This window comes from Diospyros lotus, chromosome 8 (assembly GCF_014633365.1).
Source record: "Diospyros lotus cultivar Yz01 chromosome 8, ASM1463336v1, whole genome shotgun sequence".
NCBI classification, from domain to species: Eukaryota; Viridiplantae; Streptophyta; class Magnoliopsida; order Ericales; family Ebenaceae; genus Diospyros; species Diospyros lotus.
Window position 1 is genome coordinate 10,608,512 of NC_068345.1, and position 19,307 is coordinate 10,627,818.

The window sequence follows — 19,307 nt, forward strand, 5'->3', positions numbered from 1 at the left end:
ATTTATGTTTTTTTTTATCAATGGACTTTTACAATTATTCAGAAATATTGGGGTTTAAGTGTAATTTTAGAAACTGGGGTTGAATCACCTTAAATATAAGTTGTGCACAATAATAATCAAGGGAGCTTGTAAGTGAGATGGCTTTTGTACATGAAGGGCCAGGAGAGGTTGTGGGATCAAACCCACGGCCATTTAAGGAAAAGGTTGGGTTTTTAAAACATAGCCAAGTGCCAAAACGACGTCGTTTGGCGCCCATGCGTGCGATTGCGCACCACGCAGGGCCCTGACGTGCATGCCATGCGCCTCCCGGCCACAGCTATGCGGTGTTTTCACCCCGCCACGTGTCCCATCCTTTTTTTCCTCTAGAAATTGCCTTCCCTTGTTGCCACGATGCTTTTTCCACCTTCTTTCCCCTTAGGCATATATATGGGATGGAGGGTTGAGTGAAATGTGAGAATTTTGGGGAGAAATTGGAAAAACTCTGGTGGTGTAGGCAAGCTTAAATTCATTAAGAAGAGGTTCAATACAAGAGATAAAGGAAAATATCTAAAGGCAAGTTCCAATTTCTTAACTCTCTAATTAGCAAGTTCAGTTCATCTCTTTCCAAGTTCTCTTCCTATTTTTGCAAGTTCATGTTTCTATTTTTGCAAGTTCTTCCCGTTTTCTTGCAAATTTCTTCATACTCCCTCTATCTTGCAAACTCTTTAACACTCTATTGCTCTTACTTCTATGATGCCTTAACTTCTTGAGTTTGGAATAAGTAACCCTTGATTATGGAGGGATCGACTTGCATGTGGCCTATGTGGTTACTCTAGAAATTTGTCATGATTCTGATTTATACTTATTGAATTTCGAATAGGGTTTGTATCACATTATTTTCCTTTGGGAATGATGCTACATGCAAGGGTTTGATGTTGTCTTGCATGGTTCTGTTCACTTATGTATGTTGTCTCGGGTAATTGTATGCCAGTTATATATGATAACTCATTATAATATGCAGAATGTGATGATGCACAGAGTATGTACCCGAAAATGGTTTTAAAATGTGAAGCCTTCATGATGTGCGCAACGGACATGTTCCACAGGATATATCCATAGAGAAAGCTTTGGCTTAGAGATGAATTTCGGTCCCATGGTTATGTTACGGACTTCGGTCCCATGGTTATGATATGGACTTTTGTCCCATAGTTTTGGACTGCGATCCTGTGGCAATGGTTTTTTTAAAAAGATTGCATAAAAGAACGAATGCATTGTTCATATGTTATCATGAAGAGTGGTGAAAAGAGGTGTGGCTTGAGTACCTTAAATGTCATTCATGATTTTATTTGCCTTTTGATACCCATGATTTTTATGCTCACATTTTTTTGATTATACTTGTTGGGCCTCATGGCTCATATTTGCTTGCATCATTCCAGGTAAGAGTAAGGGTAAAAAGATGGATAAGTTAAGTGAAGTTGGAGCCGTGGAGTAGAAGTGTGTATAGAGCTGTCTCAATCAAAAGGTCCTTGGCGGTGTTTTTGAGATGTGTAATACTAAGATATGTTCTATTTATATTCTAAGTTGTACCTCTGAGATGATATGGTGGGTATTTGGACCTTAGTATGTATATGTCTATGAGAATGCTGTATGAGTATGTCTTCCATTGATAATAGTAAGGAATAAGCATGACGCTTCTAAATTGGGTTTTCTGTATATGCCATCTTTTCTGATAGACCCTTCTCGGAATCCTCAAAAGTGGGGTCTTCGGTGATGGGGACACTATAATTACCAGAGCATACTTAAGCAAGAAATTGAGGTAAATTTAGGGGCGTCACATGGGGAATTGATATTGTTGGGTTATTCCCTTGGGTAGTGACTAGACAACAAAAGCACTTGATAATGGTAGTAGAGTATAACAAATGGGTGGAAGCCGAAACCCTCTCCCAAATCACATTCATTAAGACCCATGACTTTTTGAACAACTTTATTGTTTATAGATTTGGAGTTCTTAGTCATTATTGTCTTATGTAATTTCTATGAAACATACATTAAGCTCTGGTTTTCAACTATTAATCACTTTCAAGCTAATGATCAAGCCGAGGTGACTAACTAAAGCATACTCTAAGGTTTTAAAACTAGACATGATTCAGCAAAGGGCTTATGGTCAGACAAGCCTCTGTATGTACTATGGATCTTTTGAACCACTCTCGAACAATGATAGGATAAATTTCGTTTTCATTAACCTAGGGGATCGAAGCCATCGTACCTATAGAAATTGAGCTTTTGAGCCATTAAGTCGTGAAATACGACCCCAAGCAAAATGATCAAGGCCTACGGTCAAACCTTGATCTCTTGGAAGAGTTTCAAGACATCGCCAATATTAGGTAAGTAGCTTATCATTAGAAATTTGCTTAGTACTACAACAAATGAGTTCGAACCCAAAATCTTAATGAAGGATAGTGGGTTCTATGTAAAGTAGGGGGATCAATTGCACCTAAAGAATTTGACTAACTAGCCCCAAAATGGGAGGGCCTTTATCGAATCATCAAAGTAATCAGGCTTGAAGTCTACAAACTTTGGACCTCGAGGGGAAAACAGGGGTGTGCATTTTTTCGGTTCAACCGAACTGACCGAACCGAACTGATTGAATTAGTCGGTTTGGTTTGGTTAATTAAATAGATAAAAATTGGTTCAGTTCTAACAATGAAAAATTTCGAATATTTCGGTTAACTGAAATAACCGAATTCTCCTCCACCGCCCACTATTTTTTCCTGCCCATGTTTTATCGCCCACCCCCACAGGCCACACACACACACAAACTTCTTCTCTCTCTCTCTCTCTCATGCCCCCTCATGTGACCCCCTGACACTCTCTGCTTCTCTGGTTTCCCCTCCCAAACTTCTCTCTCTCTCACCCCAAACCTCTCAAACCTCACGACGTCAGACTCCCCCTCTCTCTCTCTCTCGTGCGCGCTAGGTCTGTCGTCCTCTCCCTCCAGCCTCACTAGTGGTCCATCACTTTCTTCCTGTGCGTGTGGCCTCTCGATTCTAGTTCTCAAGACCCCCTTTCTCTTTCTTGATCTCGATCACACTGCCTTACCTTTGTCGCCCCTCTCCTGCCACCTGACGAATGTCGTCTCCCTCTCGTCGCCTCATGACCGTCGATCCCCTCCTGCCGCCTCACGACAGTCTCTCTATCTCATGGCCACATTACAGTCGAAGATGAAGGGCTATTTAGGCCTCTGGTTGAGCGAAGGGACGAACCGAATAAGGGCTGGCCATTCGTCTTTGTCTCCGACGTTTGGTTTCCTTCTTATGTAGAGGCCGACACTGCCCCAGCTGCATCTCTCTCCCTTCGATCATCCTCTCCCATTCGGTAAGTTTTAGTGAAGTTCGGTTATACCGATTATTTCAGTTTTGATTTTTTGGTTAGCGTATCCTATCGGTTCGGTTCGGCTCGGTTAGTGGGCTATGATCGGTTCGGTTCAGTTGGTAAAAAAATTGATGGTTCGGTGGGTTATAACCGAATGCTCTCCCCTAGAAAACACTCCTGCATACTTAGGCCTCAGACAACTTAAAGAAATTCTATTAGTAGCAAACCCTTTAACCTCAACATTTTAATTGTTGTTTTTAATTTTAGTTGTTTGTTTTAACTTTAGCATTTTAATTGTTGTTTTTAGATAGTTCATACGTTTGCACGAACCACGCCCTAGACAAAGGGTCATTGATTCAAAATAGAGAATGAAGACAAATGATTTTTTTTAGTCATCCGATTACACTTGGGATTAACTCTTTAGCCTCATGCTTCAGGTGTTCCAAATGGCAATATATACCTTTTTGGGAAAAAGTAAATCCAACCTCTTGAGTCTTTAATCGAGTTGAACTAAAACTAGAAAATGTCAGGATTGGCTTCAACTTTGGCAGTAGAGCAGACCATTTGGAAGACCATTAGGTACCTAGGCATAAGGATATAGTTGAGCAAGGGAAACTCCAAGATCATGTAGGAAATCCTATACGTAATGATGATGAGGTAGCTGAAAGCCAAAGTCAAATGTGTGAATAGGAATGCAAACCCTCCTAGTGATCAAATAGCTTAAAGACTAGCATTGAACTCAACCCCCTAATTGTTGAGGACTTCATACTTTCTCAAAAACTCCTATTGCTATCGAGGACAATCACTTAATTTTGATGTCCTTTGTTAGATGTTCCTAGACTATAAGTTCAAGCCCTTCAGTGTTAACTAGATTGAAAGAAGCCATATGGTTGGAAGAAAATAGTAAGAAGACAAAGACAGAGTTTTGAGAGAGAAAAGAAGAGCACAATTTAAGTAGGAATCTCATGAATGAATATGAAGCAAGAAGATCAGGTTTGAATTATCATCGAAGATTTATAAGGAGAAAGAGAATTCATATATTCCTAAAATTGGCTCGTGAGTATGAGCCTTTTTAAAAGTTAACGAGTGAGGCATTTACTTGCGCATGAGCATCACGACAACACCAAAATGGTGAGTGGCTGACACATTTTGATATGGTATCTAGGTCTCTATCTACTAAAAACTATATGCACTATCTAAACCATTAATTGCATAACAATATATTAATGATCCCTACACTTTTTGGAATCCTTAGCTGCGATGTTTGAGTGATCTTCAAAGGCCAATCTCAGACTTGACATTCAAAGTCCAACCTCGATCTTAGCATGTCCAAGTCAAGTTTAGTTTCAAGAGACAAGCAGGAGATTGATATTACTTTTACTTATTTACTTTAATAATAATTGAACCAAGAAAGTAAGAGACTTTTGATAATACTTGAAAATTAGTCTACTTACTAGGCTTCGCTCGGACTATCACCTAGTCATCTATCAGTCTTGCACCATTATCGAGCCACATTCAACCTTATACCACTAGCCTTGGACTACTAACCAAGCCTTGCTTGGCCTTGACCCATTAGCTAGAATTTTCTTGGCCTCAACTCATTAGCTAGGCCTTTGTGATACCATTAATTTTTTTTTTTCAAGAGATCATAAAGAGCTAAGCTTAAGAAAATTTTGAGGACAAAATTTCTTTAAGGGGTATTAGATGTAATATCTGAAAATTTTAGAAATTTTGGATGTTAAAGAATTAATCAGAGTTAAGACCTGTGGGCTTAATGGTAATTTGTTTAAATTATGGGACCTTGGGAGGAACTAAGAGAAACAAAATGTGAATTCATGAAGAAATGGGCCCTGCGTGTAATTTGTGAAAAATTGTAAACTAAGCCCTTAAGGATGGAGGCCAGAAAGATGTATTGCTTGAAAAGATGATCCAATGCATTTGCATAAGACAATGGCTTTGGGAGGGGGAAAGAGAGTATGTGCGGGCGCTCTTCAGGCAGTGTTGATTGTGGCAGGACAATTGGTAGATTAGTGCAAGAGTTCGAATGGAGATTGAAGGATAGAGAGGAAGCAAATGTTCACGCTTTCTAGATCACCGCTCGGAAGCTTCATCCAATGCAAGCAATCATAAAACCAAGAAAATGCTGACTAGAGGAGGAGGCTCTAAATCTGAACATCCCACTGCCCATTTTCATTGGTATTGACTGAAGCCGTCCTTCCTCATCCTCCCTTCTAGTTGCAGCTTTTACTTGCACTCTGTGTTTTCCCTCACCTTTCCAACATGCATTTTACATTTAGTTTCCTGCATTCAAGTAATTTTTGATTAATTCATCTACCTATGCATGATGAAAAACGATCAGCCTGCAACCCAAGAAAAAAGCGTTTCCAGTGAACAAGGCTCCCTGCTTTGCAAGGATTTGGAAAGACTCATTTTTTAACACAAATCTTATTTTTTTGCAAATAAGTTGTTTCCTAACATCACACTCATGACATCCCGTCACAAAGGAAAAACTTTACTATTTTCCTGCAAACCCAACTAATTTTCATTTCATTGTTGAAGCATACAAATTCTTAAGAATTGTTCTGGAGAATGGCCATTTGAACTTTTCTTTTTTCCATTTAAACCAGACAGGAACATATAGTAGTGTAGCGCAACATGTTCTCTGTTTTCCTTTTTTTTTTTTTTTTTAGTTTTATTACATAATTATGAATCCCGTTTTACCCAAATGAAATTTGTACTGTCTCGTCTGGTCTTTCTTGCCTGGTTCTATCTGAAGACTAATGTTCCTTCAGATTGACTGCAGCTCTAGACATAAATCAGTAGCAAAAGATCACCTCAATATGGAACTGTTGCTTCAACCAGAGGCTTAGAAACCGAAACCTGGGAGTTACAGAGCATCTCTAAAATCCTATCTGTGCATGGTTTGAAAGAACTGGTATATATCTATTACAATGCAAACTGAATATAACTTAATGAGCCACATTCATGCAGGTTGAAATATAAGCAAAACTCTCTTGGAATGATCTCAGGCATAAGACGCTGCTTGCTACTCGATTAGTGTTTGTCTCACAAGTCTCTGCCTATCTTGCATTCAGGAGCATTCGCAGTATGCTTTTCGTCTTGGGCCTTGCATCTGGCGAGGTGCTAACACAAGCCAGAGCAACCTTCAGAACTGCAAGCATCTGGTTCCTAACCGCCTGGGATGTTCTCTTTACACTGGAATCAAGAATTTTATCCGGTTTTTCTCCATCTGCAGAATTGGTAAGCACCCACTTGGCTAACTCAATTCCCTGGCTAACTGCAGGTTTTCCAGTTAGCAATTCCAGCAGAACTACTCCGAAGCTATACACGTTCCCGGCCATTGTCACCCTCATTGTGTAGGCATATTCTGTAAACAGAAGAAGCAAAGAATTACAGACTAGAGATTAGATACCAAATTTGGTGTTGGAGAAATAATTCTTGATCAACATTTGCCAATTTCAAAAATAGGATCATCAAAGGGTGTAACTTGTAATCAGTAAGATGACGTTATCAGTGCTCACCTGGAGGAATATAGCCAACAGAACCAGCGACTGCAGAAAATCTGCTTGTGCTGTTCATAGGATTGATCACCTTACAAAGCTCGATATCTCCAACCTGAGGCTCCTTTAGGGACTTCAACAGAATACTTCTGCTCGATAGGTCGAGGAGGAGAACTGGACTGGAGGTGCATCCATGGAGAAATGCCAAACCTTGAGCTACTCCAATTGCTATACTGTATCGACTCGCCCAGTCCAGAGGATCTTCCAAGCTACCATGCAGGACATCAAAGAGCGTACCCTTCTGTGCAAATTCATAGAAGAGATAAACACTGTCAACAGTTAAGAGGTAGGCCAGAGGAGTCATGACATTGGAATTGCTCAACTTCCCTATGGCTTTTATCTCTTCCTCAAGTTTCTCACGGTTGCCCAATGGGAAAATTTTGTCATTCCAGTTGATCCAGTTGAGCTTCTTGACAAAATAGCTTGTCCCAGAAGGCATGACGGCTTTGTAGTAGGTCGAGAACTTTGTTTTCAGAATGATGTTTGATGGTAGCGTCACTGCTTCTATGCCTTTGGTGAAGTCAATTTTAGATCTGTGAATTCCATTGGCAGTAAGCAGATTGCCCTGCATGACTTGAGGCTGAGGTAAGTCTTCCCGCTTGGAAATCGAGACAGCAATCATCACTGCTATCCCAACAGCCAGGACAGCAGCAGCAACTGCGACACCTACTCCTATAAGAACTTTGTTTCTCTTCTTTTGAGATGCTGTGGGAGAGTTTGATTTTGTTGTATTCCTGAGGCCCTTATTTCCACTCACTTCGACATCAACACGTGAAGGAAATTTAGGAATCTCCCCAGTTAGCTGGTTGTTTGAAAGCACCACTTCGGTCAAGCTTCCCATTACAGCCAGAGATGACGGAATTTTACCGAAAAACCTGTTGTTGGAAAGATCCAACACTTCTAATATACTCAATTTTGACAGCGCTTCTGGAATAGGTCCTTCAAACTGATTGTGGCTCAAATTTAAAGCGATTTGCAAATTCTGTGGCATCTCCCCGATCGTCCCATTGAGTGCATTCTTCCCTAGTTGGAGTTCTATCAGAGAACTCAATTGCTGAATGGAATCAGGTATCGAACCACGGAGATTGTTCTCTCTCAAGTCCAAGTTAATAAGATTGTGCAACCTTGAAATTGAATGAGGTATTAAACCACTGAATGAATTCCAGCTGGTATTCAGTTTCTGCAGTCCTTGTAATCGTGTAAACTGATCGGGAATTTCCCCAGACAAATGGTTGAGCTGAAGCTTCAATTCCTTGAGATTTTGGAGATTACCCAACTCTATCGGCAAAACACCAGTGAGTTTGTTCTCAGCGAGATTCAACAGTGCCAAACTCTTGCAGAAACCCAATTCAGAAGGTATTGACCCATTCAAAGAATTGCTCTCCAACTCCAAGTAAGTCAAGTTTTGAAGGCTTTGAAATGGTGAAGATGGGATTTTCCCACTCAAAAGATTGTTTCCTAATCTCAACCTCACCAGGCTTGGAGCCATATTTGCAGGTATTGACCCCTCTAATGAGTTATAAGACAAATCCAGAGCCCGCAAATTGGATTGGGATAAAAGGTCTTCTGGAATTGGCCCATTTAACTTATTATAACTAAGGTCTAGATTACTGAGATACTTTGTAATCCCAGGTGGAATACCTCCAGCAAACTGGTTCTGATGTGCCGCGAATCGCGACAGAGTTCGAACGCTGGAGAGGAACTGTGGGATTCCACCACTAAAATCGTTGGAAGACAGAATCAAAGTTTCCAGCTTTGAGAGCTCTCTGAATCTATCAGGAATAGATCCAGAAAGACGATTTGCACTGAGATCAACCACGGTCAAATTTGAATAGTTTGCAAGCTCTTCAGGGATTTTACCTTCAAAGAGATTGACAGAAAGCTCAAGGTCTTGCAAAGCCATGGATTTTCCAAGGTGGATAGGGACAGAACCATTGAACTGATTGTAGACAAGTTTCAAACTCTTGAGACTACGCAGACCATCAAGCTGTAAACCAATAGCTCCACTCAGTGAATTATGAGACAAATCCAAGTACTCCAAGGCAGCAAAGTCGCGGAAAGCAGGCAAAGGGCCAGACAATTTGTTCGTGCTAAAATTCAACCGTTTCAACCCTCTAATCCTTCCACAGCCAGACATGAACCCGTCTGGGATAGAGCTAAAATGATTGTTGGAAAGGTCAATAGCCTCTAGAGTATCAATCTGGCACAGAACCACAAGAAAATCCAAGGCAGAGATGGAGAAAAGGGGGAGGGAGATGCGGGTGATGAAGGAGCTGTCACTGCTGCAAGCGACCCCTTTCCATGAACATGGATTTGGGTGCTTGGTGAGATCCCATGGTAGAGAAGAAGACTGAGGGGTATTGTTTTTGAGAATCTCATAGAGCTTGTCCATGGCGGCTGTCTGGTTTGCAGGAAGCTCAGAGGCCACCAAATGGAAGAAGAAGAAGAAGCAGAGGAAGAAGAACCTCCCCATTTTCGTGGCTGGTGCCATGGAGGTGCCCAAAACTTGCAGCAAACTAATAATCAATCTTGTCTTGTTTATAAGAAGATTATTCTATCTGATTTGAAGAGGTGAAGAGGGAGAAGCGTGTGAAAGGGAGAATATTGTTTTGGTTTTGGGGGGAGGGGGGAAGGGATGGAGTGTCATTGGGGTTGAGTTGACTGTGATGAGTGCCAAAATGATGGAAGACCCGCGGCAGACGACCGAGAGAGAAAATAAACGGTTTTGATTGATTGTTTGTTCTTCTTGTGGAAATTTATTTATATCTTGACTTTGACGACTATGGAACGCCATGGCATTACGCGAGAAAAAATCTCTCCTTCTTCCAATATATTTAGTTTGACCCATTAAGTTCGGTGAATAATTGAATCCACCTCCTCTCTAAAGTCCTCTGGTGGGCCGCCAATGCTTGACTTTAGGAATTCACCCATCGCGCAGGTTTCTTGCTTTTATTAACTTGGAAGATTTTTTCTTTTTTTCTTATCAAGCATGGTTGTTCTTTGTTTTGTATTTATTACTTATTAGGGTTCTTTTAAACAATTCAATTGCAGTTTATTTTATTCATTTATGTAACCACGACATGATAGAATAAAAATAAATATAAATTAAATTACTTTATTCATTATTTATATAGTCCTCATCATGATCTAACTTTCAAAAATCTCTAAAAATTAAGAGTTAAAAGGCTCGAAACTCAACTTGGTTAGGAATAATTTGAGTTCCTTAGATCTTGATTTTCAATTTCATTTAGTAAACAAGTTGAGACTCAAGCTTAAATCTAATAAAATTCTTAACAAAACAAGCTTAAACTTTATGATCTCAAGTTGGCAGCTCTAGTACATTTGTGAGAAGTCTAGGGGGGTGGCATGTCACGAATTTCTACCTAAAACCATTTGGGAGAAGCCTCTAGCTAGGAATTTTAATGTCATGTCCCAAAGACGATGAAACCCAAAACAATGTTAAGTTTTTAAGTGGGTCAGTTAAAGGACTTGCAAACCCAAAATTGCTATTACATAGAAATTAATTGGAAAGGGCCCAAAGCAAATGGGCCCATGTATATAAAAGTGGGCCATTCTATTTACCCAGTAAAAAGAATAAACAAATCAACTTAATGTGTCTTGTGATGAACAACACATCAAACATTAAACGGAAACTAACATACAAACATACATATATGTCTCTAAGATTGAACAAGTCCTTACCATTTCCAACTTTTATTTTATTTAATATATAGTAGCATATAACTGTAATTTTATTTCAATTTTTAGCAGTGATTACTCTACTATTAATAAAAACCATTAACTACTGATGTAGTTTGTAAAGTTAGCTTAGTTGGCTGCCACCTCAATTTAATATATATATATATATATTTGAATTAAAAAACATAAATTAAAATTTTATAACTATAAGATAAAATATAAATATTATATATATTAATTTTATCATATATAATTATATTATTTTAGGTAGCCTAACCCCATGACAAGGATAGTATGAGTTATTCTCTACACAGATATCAAACTAGAATAGATCATAAATTAATCATGTATAATATTGAGACAATTGAATTAAACTGAATACAAAAAATGATCAACCTCACTAAGAAGAATATAGAGAAATTGTCCTCTAAGATGTTATTATCTCATTTCTTTCTTTCTTTGAAAAAAAAAATAATAATAATAATAATAATAAATAATTCCTAGCTAGAACCTATCCAGGATAGCCTTTTATCTATTTCTTTGTTACAAGGCACAACATAAACCTTTGGTTTAACTTCCATCAAGCTCAGAGTGCTCATTGTTTTACTTATTAGATATAACCCTTAAGAGCAATTTTAGTGACACAATGAGATTTGATTTTGTAACTCTTTAAATTCTATTTAATAGCAAGTTTATATTTTATTTAAATTATAATATAGTTTAAATTAAACATATATATATATGCATGATGGATAATCTACAATTCGTTATACTATAAATATGTTCCTAGCCATAGAGTTCATAATCTGGATATTAGTAACTCGCAAATGCTAGCACATTGTCTTCCTCCTTATTCAGTATGAGATATTAAAAAATAAGATTGGTGAGTCTCGTGTCATTCTGTTTAAGATGTAGAGAAAAGATGAGTAGGTACTCTTTATAAGAACAAGTTCAGTGAGACTGTTAACATTGAATCACATGAGTTTTATCTCACAAGTCAATGATTCAATATTAATTACAGATTTGCAACTAGTTTTAGACCTAAGATAGCCTAACCCCATGACAAGGATAATATGAGTTATTCACTACACATATATCAAGCTAGAATAGATCATAAATTAATCATGTATAATACTGAGAGACAATTGAATTAAATTGAATACAGAAGATGATCAACCTCACTATTGTCTCATTCCCTTCTTTCTCTAATAATAATAATAATAAATAATAATAATTACTAGCTAGAACCCATCTAGGACATCCTTTATCTCTTTCTTTGTTACAAAGAACAAGATAAACCTTTGGTTTAACTTCCATCAAGCTCAGAATGCTCATTGTTTTACTTCCATCATACCTAACTAGGTTCTTCATTATGACAAAATACCCTAACAAGATCATCTACAACTAATGTATTATCAATTCTATTACTAATACAACATAACATTTGTTACACAATTGAAGGCTGGAAAGAGCCCCCTCATGGGGCATGGCACCAAAGTGAGGTGGTAAGTACATGCAACTTATTATTGATCAACACTGAATACTAACCAAAAACACACATAAAAACTTAGAAAAACAACACCACATATAGATAAAAGTTAAGAATAATATTGAAGTGATGAGCAACTACTTGTTGAGTAATTTATTTATTTATTTATTTTTCTTGGTGGGTGATTAATTTATTTTGCATGAGGCGAAACACGAACTTCTATGGTAGCTTTTGAAGCTGGGGACATTGAACAGTATGTTGTGTTATGCCATTTAGAAGCTTTCTCCAGCTTGAATTTGGTCACAATGTTGTGAAGGAAAACCAACATCGCCAGCCCCGCATATTATCTTTCGGGACACATTCGAGGTCTTCCATCGAAAGCTCTACGCATCTCTCCCTAACGATGCTATTTGTCACCACCGTCTCGTTTACCCTCTGTGCTTCCTAATTTATCCGACGCCAGCAGCATTAGGGACAGGAAATCTTGCCTGCCAGAATCCTCCTTCCCTGACGAGAGCTTTACATGTCTCCCTAACGATGTCTTGAATCTCATTTTCTCATTTTCTTCCCCCTTCTAATGGCGTCGTTGTAAGCCATCCTAGGAAAATCCATTGGCACGGCGAGAATGCCGGAGGCAATGATGTCGAAAGGCTTAGCTAGGGTTTTTATCCATTTCAAATTGTCGATGTTTATTAGTAACCGGGATCTCGATTCTAAAGTGTATTTCTTCTGGAGGAGAAGAACTTTGAGGTCTTTGTTGGGAAGCCACTTGTCGTCAATATGTTCACGGGTCGTGGAGTCCATTATCGGGATGTATTGTTGGAAAGCTTCCAGCTTGAGAATGTTATGCAAGAAGGTGCGCTGCAGAATGGTCACGTCTTTAATGACATTGTTGATGGAGGAAAGGAAAAGGATCGTCTTTATCATGGAGAGAGGCAACCACGAGATAAAAAGCTTGTTCTCGTTGGAAAAGAGGAACTTTTTAGCTCCCAAGACATAGAAGACGGCCATGTTTTTGCAGAACAAAGAGGTTTGGAAGACCTTCGACGAGGGGCACTTGGCGAGCTTCTTGTTTATGAATTTCTTGGGGCCAAAAATGGCAAAGACAGCATGGTCGCCGACTAATGGCCACCCAATTGAACCAGGTGGAAGCTTATGGGATCTTCCATTGTTGTTTCTCTTTCGAAGCAGAAAGATGAAGAAGAATGAAGCGAATGGGACATTGAGGTAGAGTGAAAGGGTGAAGAAATCCACTAAGAGTAATGCTATTCGGCTACCCTCAGTGCCACTCAAGAGATATCGCGATATTTGCAATGTAGAGAGGGTAACAAAATTTTCAAAATTCAAATTCCTTTCTCTCTCTCACACACATTCTCTCTGCCTGACCCTTTCTCTCATTCTGGCCTTCTTTCTCTCTCACTCTCCCACGCTCCTTTTCGAGTAGGCTCGTTCTTCTCTTTCTCTCATTTATGCTATCTCTCTCTCTCTCTCTCTCTCATGCGTGCCTGACCAAGCCTTCGACGTCCCTTGGGTTCGTTCCGACCATCTCTCTCTCTCTCTCTAACCCTGTGTGACAGCGTCTCCAGCATCCCTTGGGCTCGTTCCAGCTCCAATCTACAGGAAGGTAAGTCTTTAGTTTTATCAACAAAGATATATACGCGAGTTTTGGGTTTGATCGAAACTTTAAGCTTAGATCTATGAAGATTCGGCTATTAGATCTTGTTGGTTTTTGGGTATGGATCGATGGGGAAAATGGTGTTAGGTGGTTGCCTCAGATCGCTGGAAACCACCGGCCACGGTGGCCTGGCAATGTGTTTATGATTTGGATTTGGCTAAAAGTTTAAACATAGATCTATGGAGATTTGGCCGTTGGATCTTGTGGTTTTTTGGGTATGTGGGTCGATGGGGAAAAAAGTGTCCGGTGGTTGCCTCAGATTGCTGGAAACCACTGGCCACAGTGACCGGTGGCGATTGGTAGTCTATAGTGCGTTTACATAAGTGTCCTAAAATTTGACAAATATTTCTTGTAATCAATATAAATACATTAGCTTGGTCAATTATAATGTTAAATATAGTCTCTTTTGAAGTGCAAACTGAATGAGCATGTGATTGATTAGCCTCTTACATCCTCTATAAATGTAGCATAAATATAGTCTCTTTTGAAATTTCTTGCTAAGCATCTTGCAGTCTTTATGATGTTTAAAATAGGGTTATCATACTCCAAAATTATTTTCTAGAATGACATATTGTTGTTTCAGCCTAGATACAAAAGCTTTGTTAATGTCTGTATCAGTAATCAGATATATATATGCGTAATTATAGAAGCCATTCGAATAGGAAATGGTTTATCCGAATCATAGCTATGTATATAGAAGCAACCCATTCAAATGGGCTGCCCAACCATTCGAATTGGAGCCTTCTCTCTCTGCTGGTTCGAATATCCCTATTTCATGTACAGATCATACATATATATATATATATATACAGACCCCTTCATTCAAATAAACCCACCCCATGTTTTGAATAGCCACTATTTCATTCGACCCCCTCATTCGAATAAACCCACCCCATGTTTTGAATAGTCACTGTTTCATTTGGATAGCTTATATATATATATATATATGCCAGATATATCTAAAAAGAAAGAAATCCATTTCAGCACACTTCAAGATAAATTTCGACCTCTATTCATCCCTAATCTCTAAAACCTCAAAACATAAAAGTTGTATATCTTTTTCTTGGATTTCCATATCATCTCGAATCATCTAAATCGGAGTTTGGACGAGAGAGTTATGTCTAGAATACCAAACACTGTCGAAACTATATAGTCACATTCTAATGTATCGCAATAACAGCAACTTCAAACCCGATTTCAACTTTAATGAATCTCGAATCTCTTAAAACTCAAAATATGAAAGTTGTAGACATTTTTATTGGATTTCCATAGAATCTTGAATCAGCTTAATCGGAGCTCGGAAAGGAGAGTTATGCGCGCATTACCAAACAATGACAAAACTGCCTAGAATAGCCTTTCCAGATAGATTCACCCCAATTCGAATGACTCTTACCAAAACTCAAGGAAACCATCTGAATAAGTTACTGTAGCATCCAAATAGCCTTTGAAAAAGTTACAAATTCAACCAAATTACTCCAATCAATTCGAATTCCTTTTGATCCATCCGAATAGCACCCATATAAATACATATGCCACATGTGAATCTGACCATGCTTTATTCTTTTAGGTATATCTCCTTGTGATGATGTCCGATTTAAGATCCGTTTGATGCATTGGAAACTAGGCTTCATAGGCTTCAATTTGATGTATTATTCAAATGATTTAGTTACGTTTTGAGCTTGTAACAACCCAATTAATTTCTGCCAAGAAATTTGTAGCTTTTGTTTTCGTGTAGTCTGACCACCTGGTGTTTTTTGGCCTATAACTTTTTGTTCCCATCTCTGAATTAAGATTTTTTTGTTGGGATGTAATCTAGACATCCTAAGCTGCCTTTAGATATATTATCCGCATTATTTGGCTTCATATTGAGTCCATAATGACCCCATCAATCTTGGCCAAAAATATAAAATTTTACTATTTTGAATTCCGCATTGTGGGATAACTTTTGGTAGATAATTTTGATTGTGAATTCGTTTAATGTTCTTGAAACTAGAGTTCTTGAACTTAAATTTAAAATTTTTTTTGGGGGAAATTGATCAAATATCAAACCCGAATCAGTCCTTGAAATCAAACCCAAAACAAATCTAAAATTTAAGGAATCGTTGATATGAAATTCTTTTTGGGTTGCCATTCTTTCTTAAGATTGAGCTATGAGCATGAATGCAAATAATTGTATACTGGCACTAGTTAAATGAATTCAAGGAAATTATAAGATGGGAAAAATAACATATTAAATCTATAATACTCCTCAAATGGTGAATCAAGCTTTAACCTTAAATAACATCTCCCAAAATTATCTATGTGTTATAATTTACATCTTGAACGTGGTAAATGTTATGAAGTAAGATATGTTAAATTATCTGATGATGGTAAAATACCCGATATGGGTAAATGGTGTTGAAAGTATGAGTATTGAGGAACAAGAATTTAAATGCATGTGGTTGGCAAATGCAAACATGTACATGTTACATATATATATTATATATATATATATATCTTGCGCATCTATTATTTTGAACGGAGGAAAAGGGTACCCTAGAGCACCTAGTGTAGGAAAAGGTGGCCATAGCCCGGCAGGTTGGCTCCATATTTATTTGTGAGATTCTATTTACATGATTCACTTTTGCATATGTTGATTGATGGCTTGAGAGCCTGCAAGATTTGATACTAATCTTGAAATGATGCACTTTTGCATGTGTTAATTGATGACTTGCGAGCCTGCGAGATTTGATACTGACATTGAAATTTTATGCACATTTGCATAATGGTACATGGTGGCATGATATATTTAAATTTAAATTGATAAATTCATAAATTATGAATCTTGTACATAATTGTGGAGTGCTTGATTACTCTTTTTGGTGTCACTATATTCTTGGATCCTGTTCATTGGTTATTGTTCCTCGAACTTGCTGAGTCTTGTGGCTCACTTGATCTTCTTTGCCATTCCAGGTAAAGGAAAAGCTGTTATTGGGGGCGAGTCCAATAGAACTAAGGCCCAGGGGTAGTGGTGTATAGAAATGTGCCCTAATTTGAAGATCCTTAATTGCATTTCAGTGAGGCTGAAAATGAAATGATTTTTATTTTGTTAAGTCACACTAGAGCCTCTTATCGATTTTGTATGGCCTTTGAGCCTAGTCTAATGAGATATTGGAAATGTAACTGAATATTACTTAAGTTTTCGTTGCTAGTAATGAATGTATGGTCTTGTTCTATATTATCACTATGACGACATGCTTTCGAATATTCTATACTAGCGAAAATATTCAAAAGTGGACCCTTACAATAAGGGTTTCTATTAGCTGTGTGTTATTGTTTCTGGTAGCAATTATTTGAGAGGGTAATTTAATCTCTTATATATTTTGTGAATTTTGCAATGAATAGGGCATCACTTGAGGTATATATAAAGTATTTTTTAAGATTTATAATTAAGAGTTGCTAAAATTAAATCTCTTTCACAATCTATCAGTTGCTATTAAATTTTGGTAGGTAAGTTTAGTCAGTGAGAGTATTCAGCAAAATCTATTGTATTTATATTTGCCCTAAATAGATTATATTATTTGTAAAACTCTATGAAATTGACTTCATAAAAGTTTGTCTAAGAGATAAAGCTAAGATTGCCACAACAACCTTGAGATTCGTTTATCGCTAAATTAACCCATTTTTCTTTAAAAAAAAAAAAAATACACTTCTTGAATCTAAGCTATCAAATAGAATATGTAAAATGTCCTTCATGTCCCTGTGTGACTCCAAGTCTCTTGAGAACTTGATAGACTAATTTATTATGAAGAAGTCATAATTCTTGTACTTAAAAAATCACGCAAATAATTTTTTTTTCACTTTTCATGTTTCGACTCACTTATATTTTCATTTATTGAAGGTTAAAATTATATTTTCATAATTAGTTATTACGTTTCTATAGATATTTTGCTCAAAATCTATAAGAATATATTTTTTATTTTTTAATATATACAAAATAATTAGCTTCGAATACAAAATTTGCATTACGAAGACAATAAGATATTTAATGTAATTGTAATATCATAATATTATCCTAATATGATATCATAAGTAAAATTATACTTTATCATATATATATATATATATCTTAAATACATTAAATTTGATAATTCATCTATTCACTATCTATACTTACACATTCTAAAATATAATTAAATTGATATTTTTTTTTTTTTTTTGGATGCTTAGAAGGCCCTTGGGATGGAATGCGTTAGAAGGCCAACCCAATTACAATACGAGGAGTCCACCTAAGATTAAAATAATGTTGAATTTAGCTTTAACTTGTTATTTTTTCAGTATTTGTTATCTATTTGTAAGATTAAAATCACGCTTAGAGACGGAATTTAAATTTTAAAAAAATTATAAAAAAATTATTACATATTTAAAATTATAAAAATAGTATATTATTTTATTACATATAAAAAATTCCTTATAAAAATACTGAAATAAAATTAAAAAATTATTCATATGCACACATTTTCCCTTTCATGTTTGAGAATAAGGAAAATTTGATGGTTTATTGTTTGTATTTGTAAATAAAATAAAAATAAATATTTTATTTTAAATTATAAAAATTAAAATGACGTAATTTTATAATTTAAATATAAAATCATAAATACGTAGATACCCACAAAGTGGGTAATTGTTTAAAAAATTAAATTAAATTAAATTTTTTAATAAAATAAAAAGAATAATGAAATAAATTAATTGATTAAAAATAAAAAGAAGAGTTAACATATTTTTTATAAATTATCAAAATTTTATATATTTTTAATATAAATATTAGATTATTTTCTAAAATTTTGCGGCTTTTCTTCAAAATCGTGGCAAAATGTTGAAGAAACCGTCGTAAAAAAACATATTTTGTGATGATTTATAAACTGTTGCAAAAAAACAGTCGCAAAATACTTTTTTTTTTTTTTTTTGTAGTGGCAATAACCAATGATAGACAACCAAGGAGGGTCTCTTTCTTTAAAGATGTGCTCAGTCACGCCCTACCACCCAAGTTTAAGCCTTCTTATCTACCCAAATACAATAGGAGAGAAGACCCCATTGTATCTATACAAGTGGAGTGACACCACCATGTGCTTGGTTTTTCCCCATGCTTAGTTCAATGAGTTGCCCACGAGATATATTACTTCTTATGAATAGCTACGGGTGAAGTTTGTGGCTGCCTTTGCAGCCCATGCCTCTTGAAAGAAAGACCCCACTTATCTCCTCAGCATCCGACTGGGACCTAGGAGACATTAAGGCAGTATATAGACTGCTTTTGAAATGTAATGTTGGAGGTTCAAGATTTATCGGTCGAAGTTCCCATGTTAGCTTTTTACAAGGAACTACCCTCATACCCTTGAGAGAATCCGTAGCTCTCAAGCATCCCACTATGTTAGCTGATTTCTTTGCATGTGCCAATAGATACGTTGTACAACTAGACATTTTGCGCACCTACGATTCTTCTGAGCAACCCAATGAAGGAGTAAAGAAAAAGAGT

General features: G+C 36.9%; 1 protein-coding gene across 1 annotated transcript; it reads right to left on the reverse strand.

The window, feature by feature from the left end:
* Nucleotides 1-6,190: 6,190 nt before the first annotated feature.
* On the reverse strand, nt 6,191-9,635 carry LOC127808773 (leucine-rich repeat receptor-like tyrosine-protein kinase PXC3). Its single transcript, XM_052347382.1, has 2 exons — nt 6,894-9,635; nt 6,191-6,739 (listed from the first exon to the last, which is right to left on the reverse strand). Exons 1-2 carry the CDS (start codon nt 9,421-9,423, stop codon nt 6,432-6,434), a joined length of 2,838 nt encoding a protein of 945 aa, XP_052203342.1. The 5' UTR covers nt 9,424-9,635; the 3' UTR covers nt 6,191-6,431.
* Between the last annotated feature and the right edge of the window lie 9,672 nt (nt 9,636-19,307).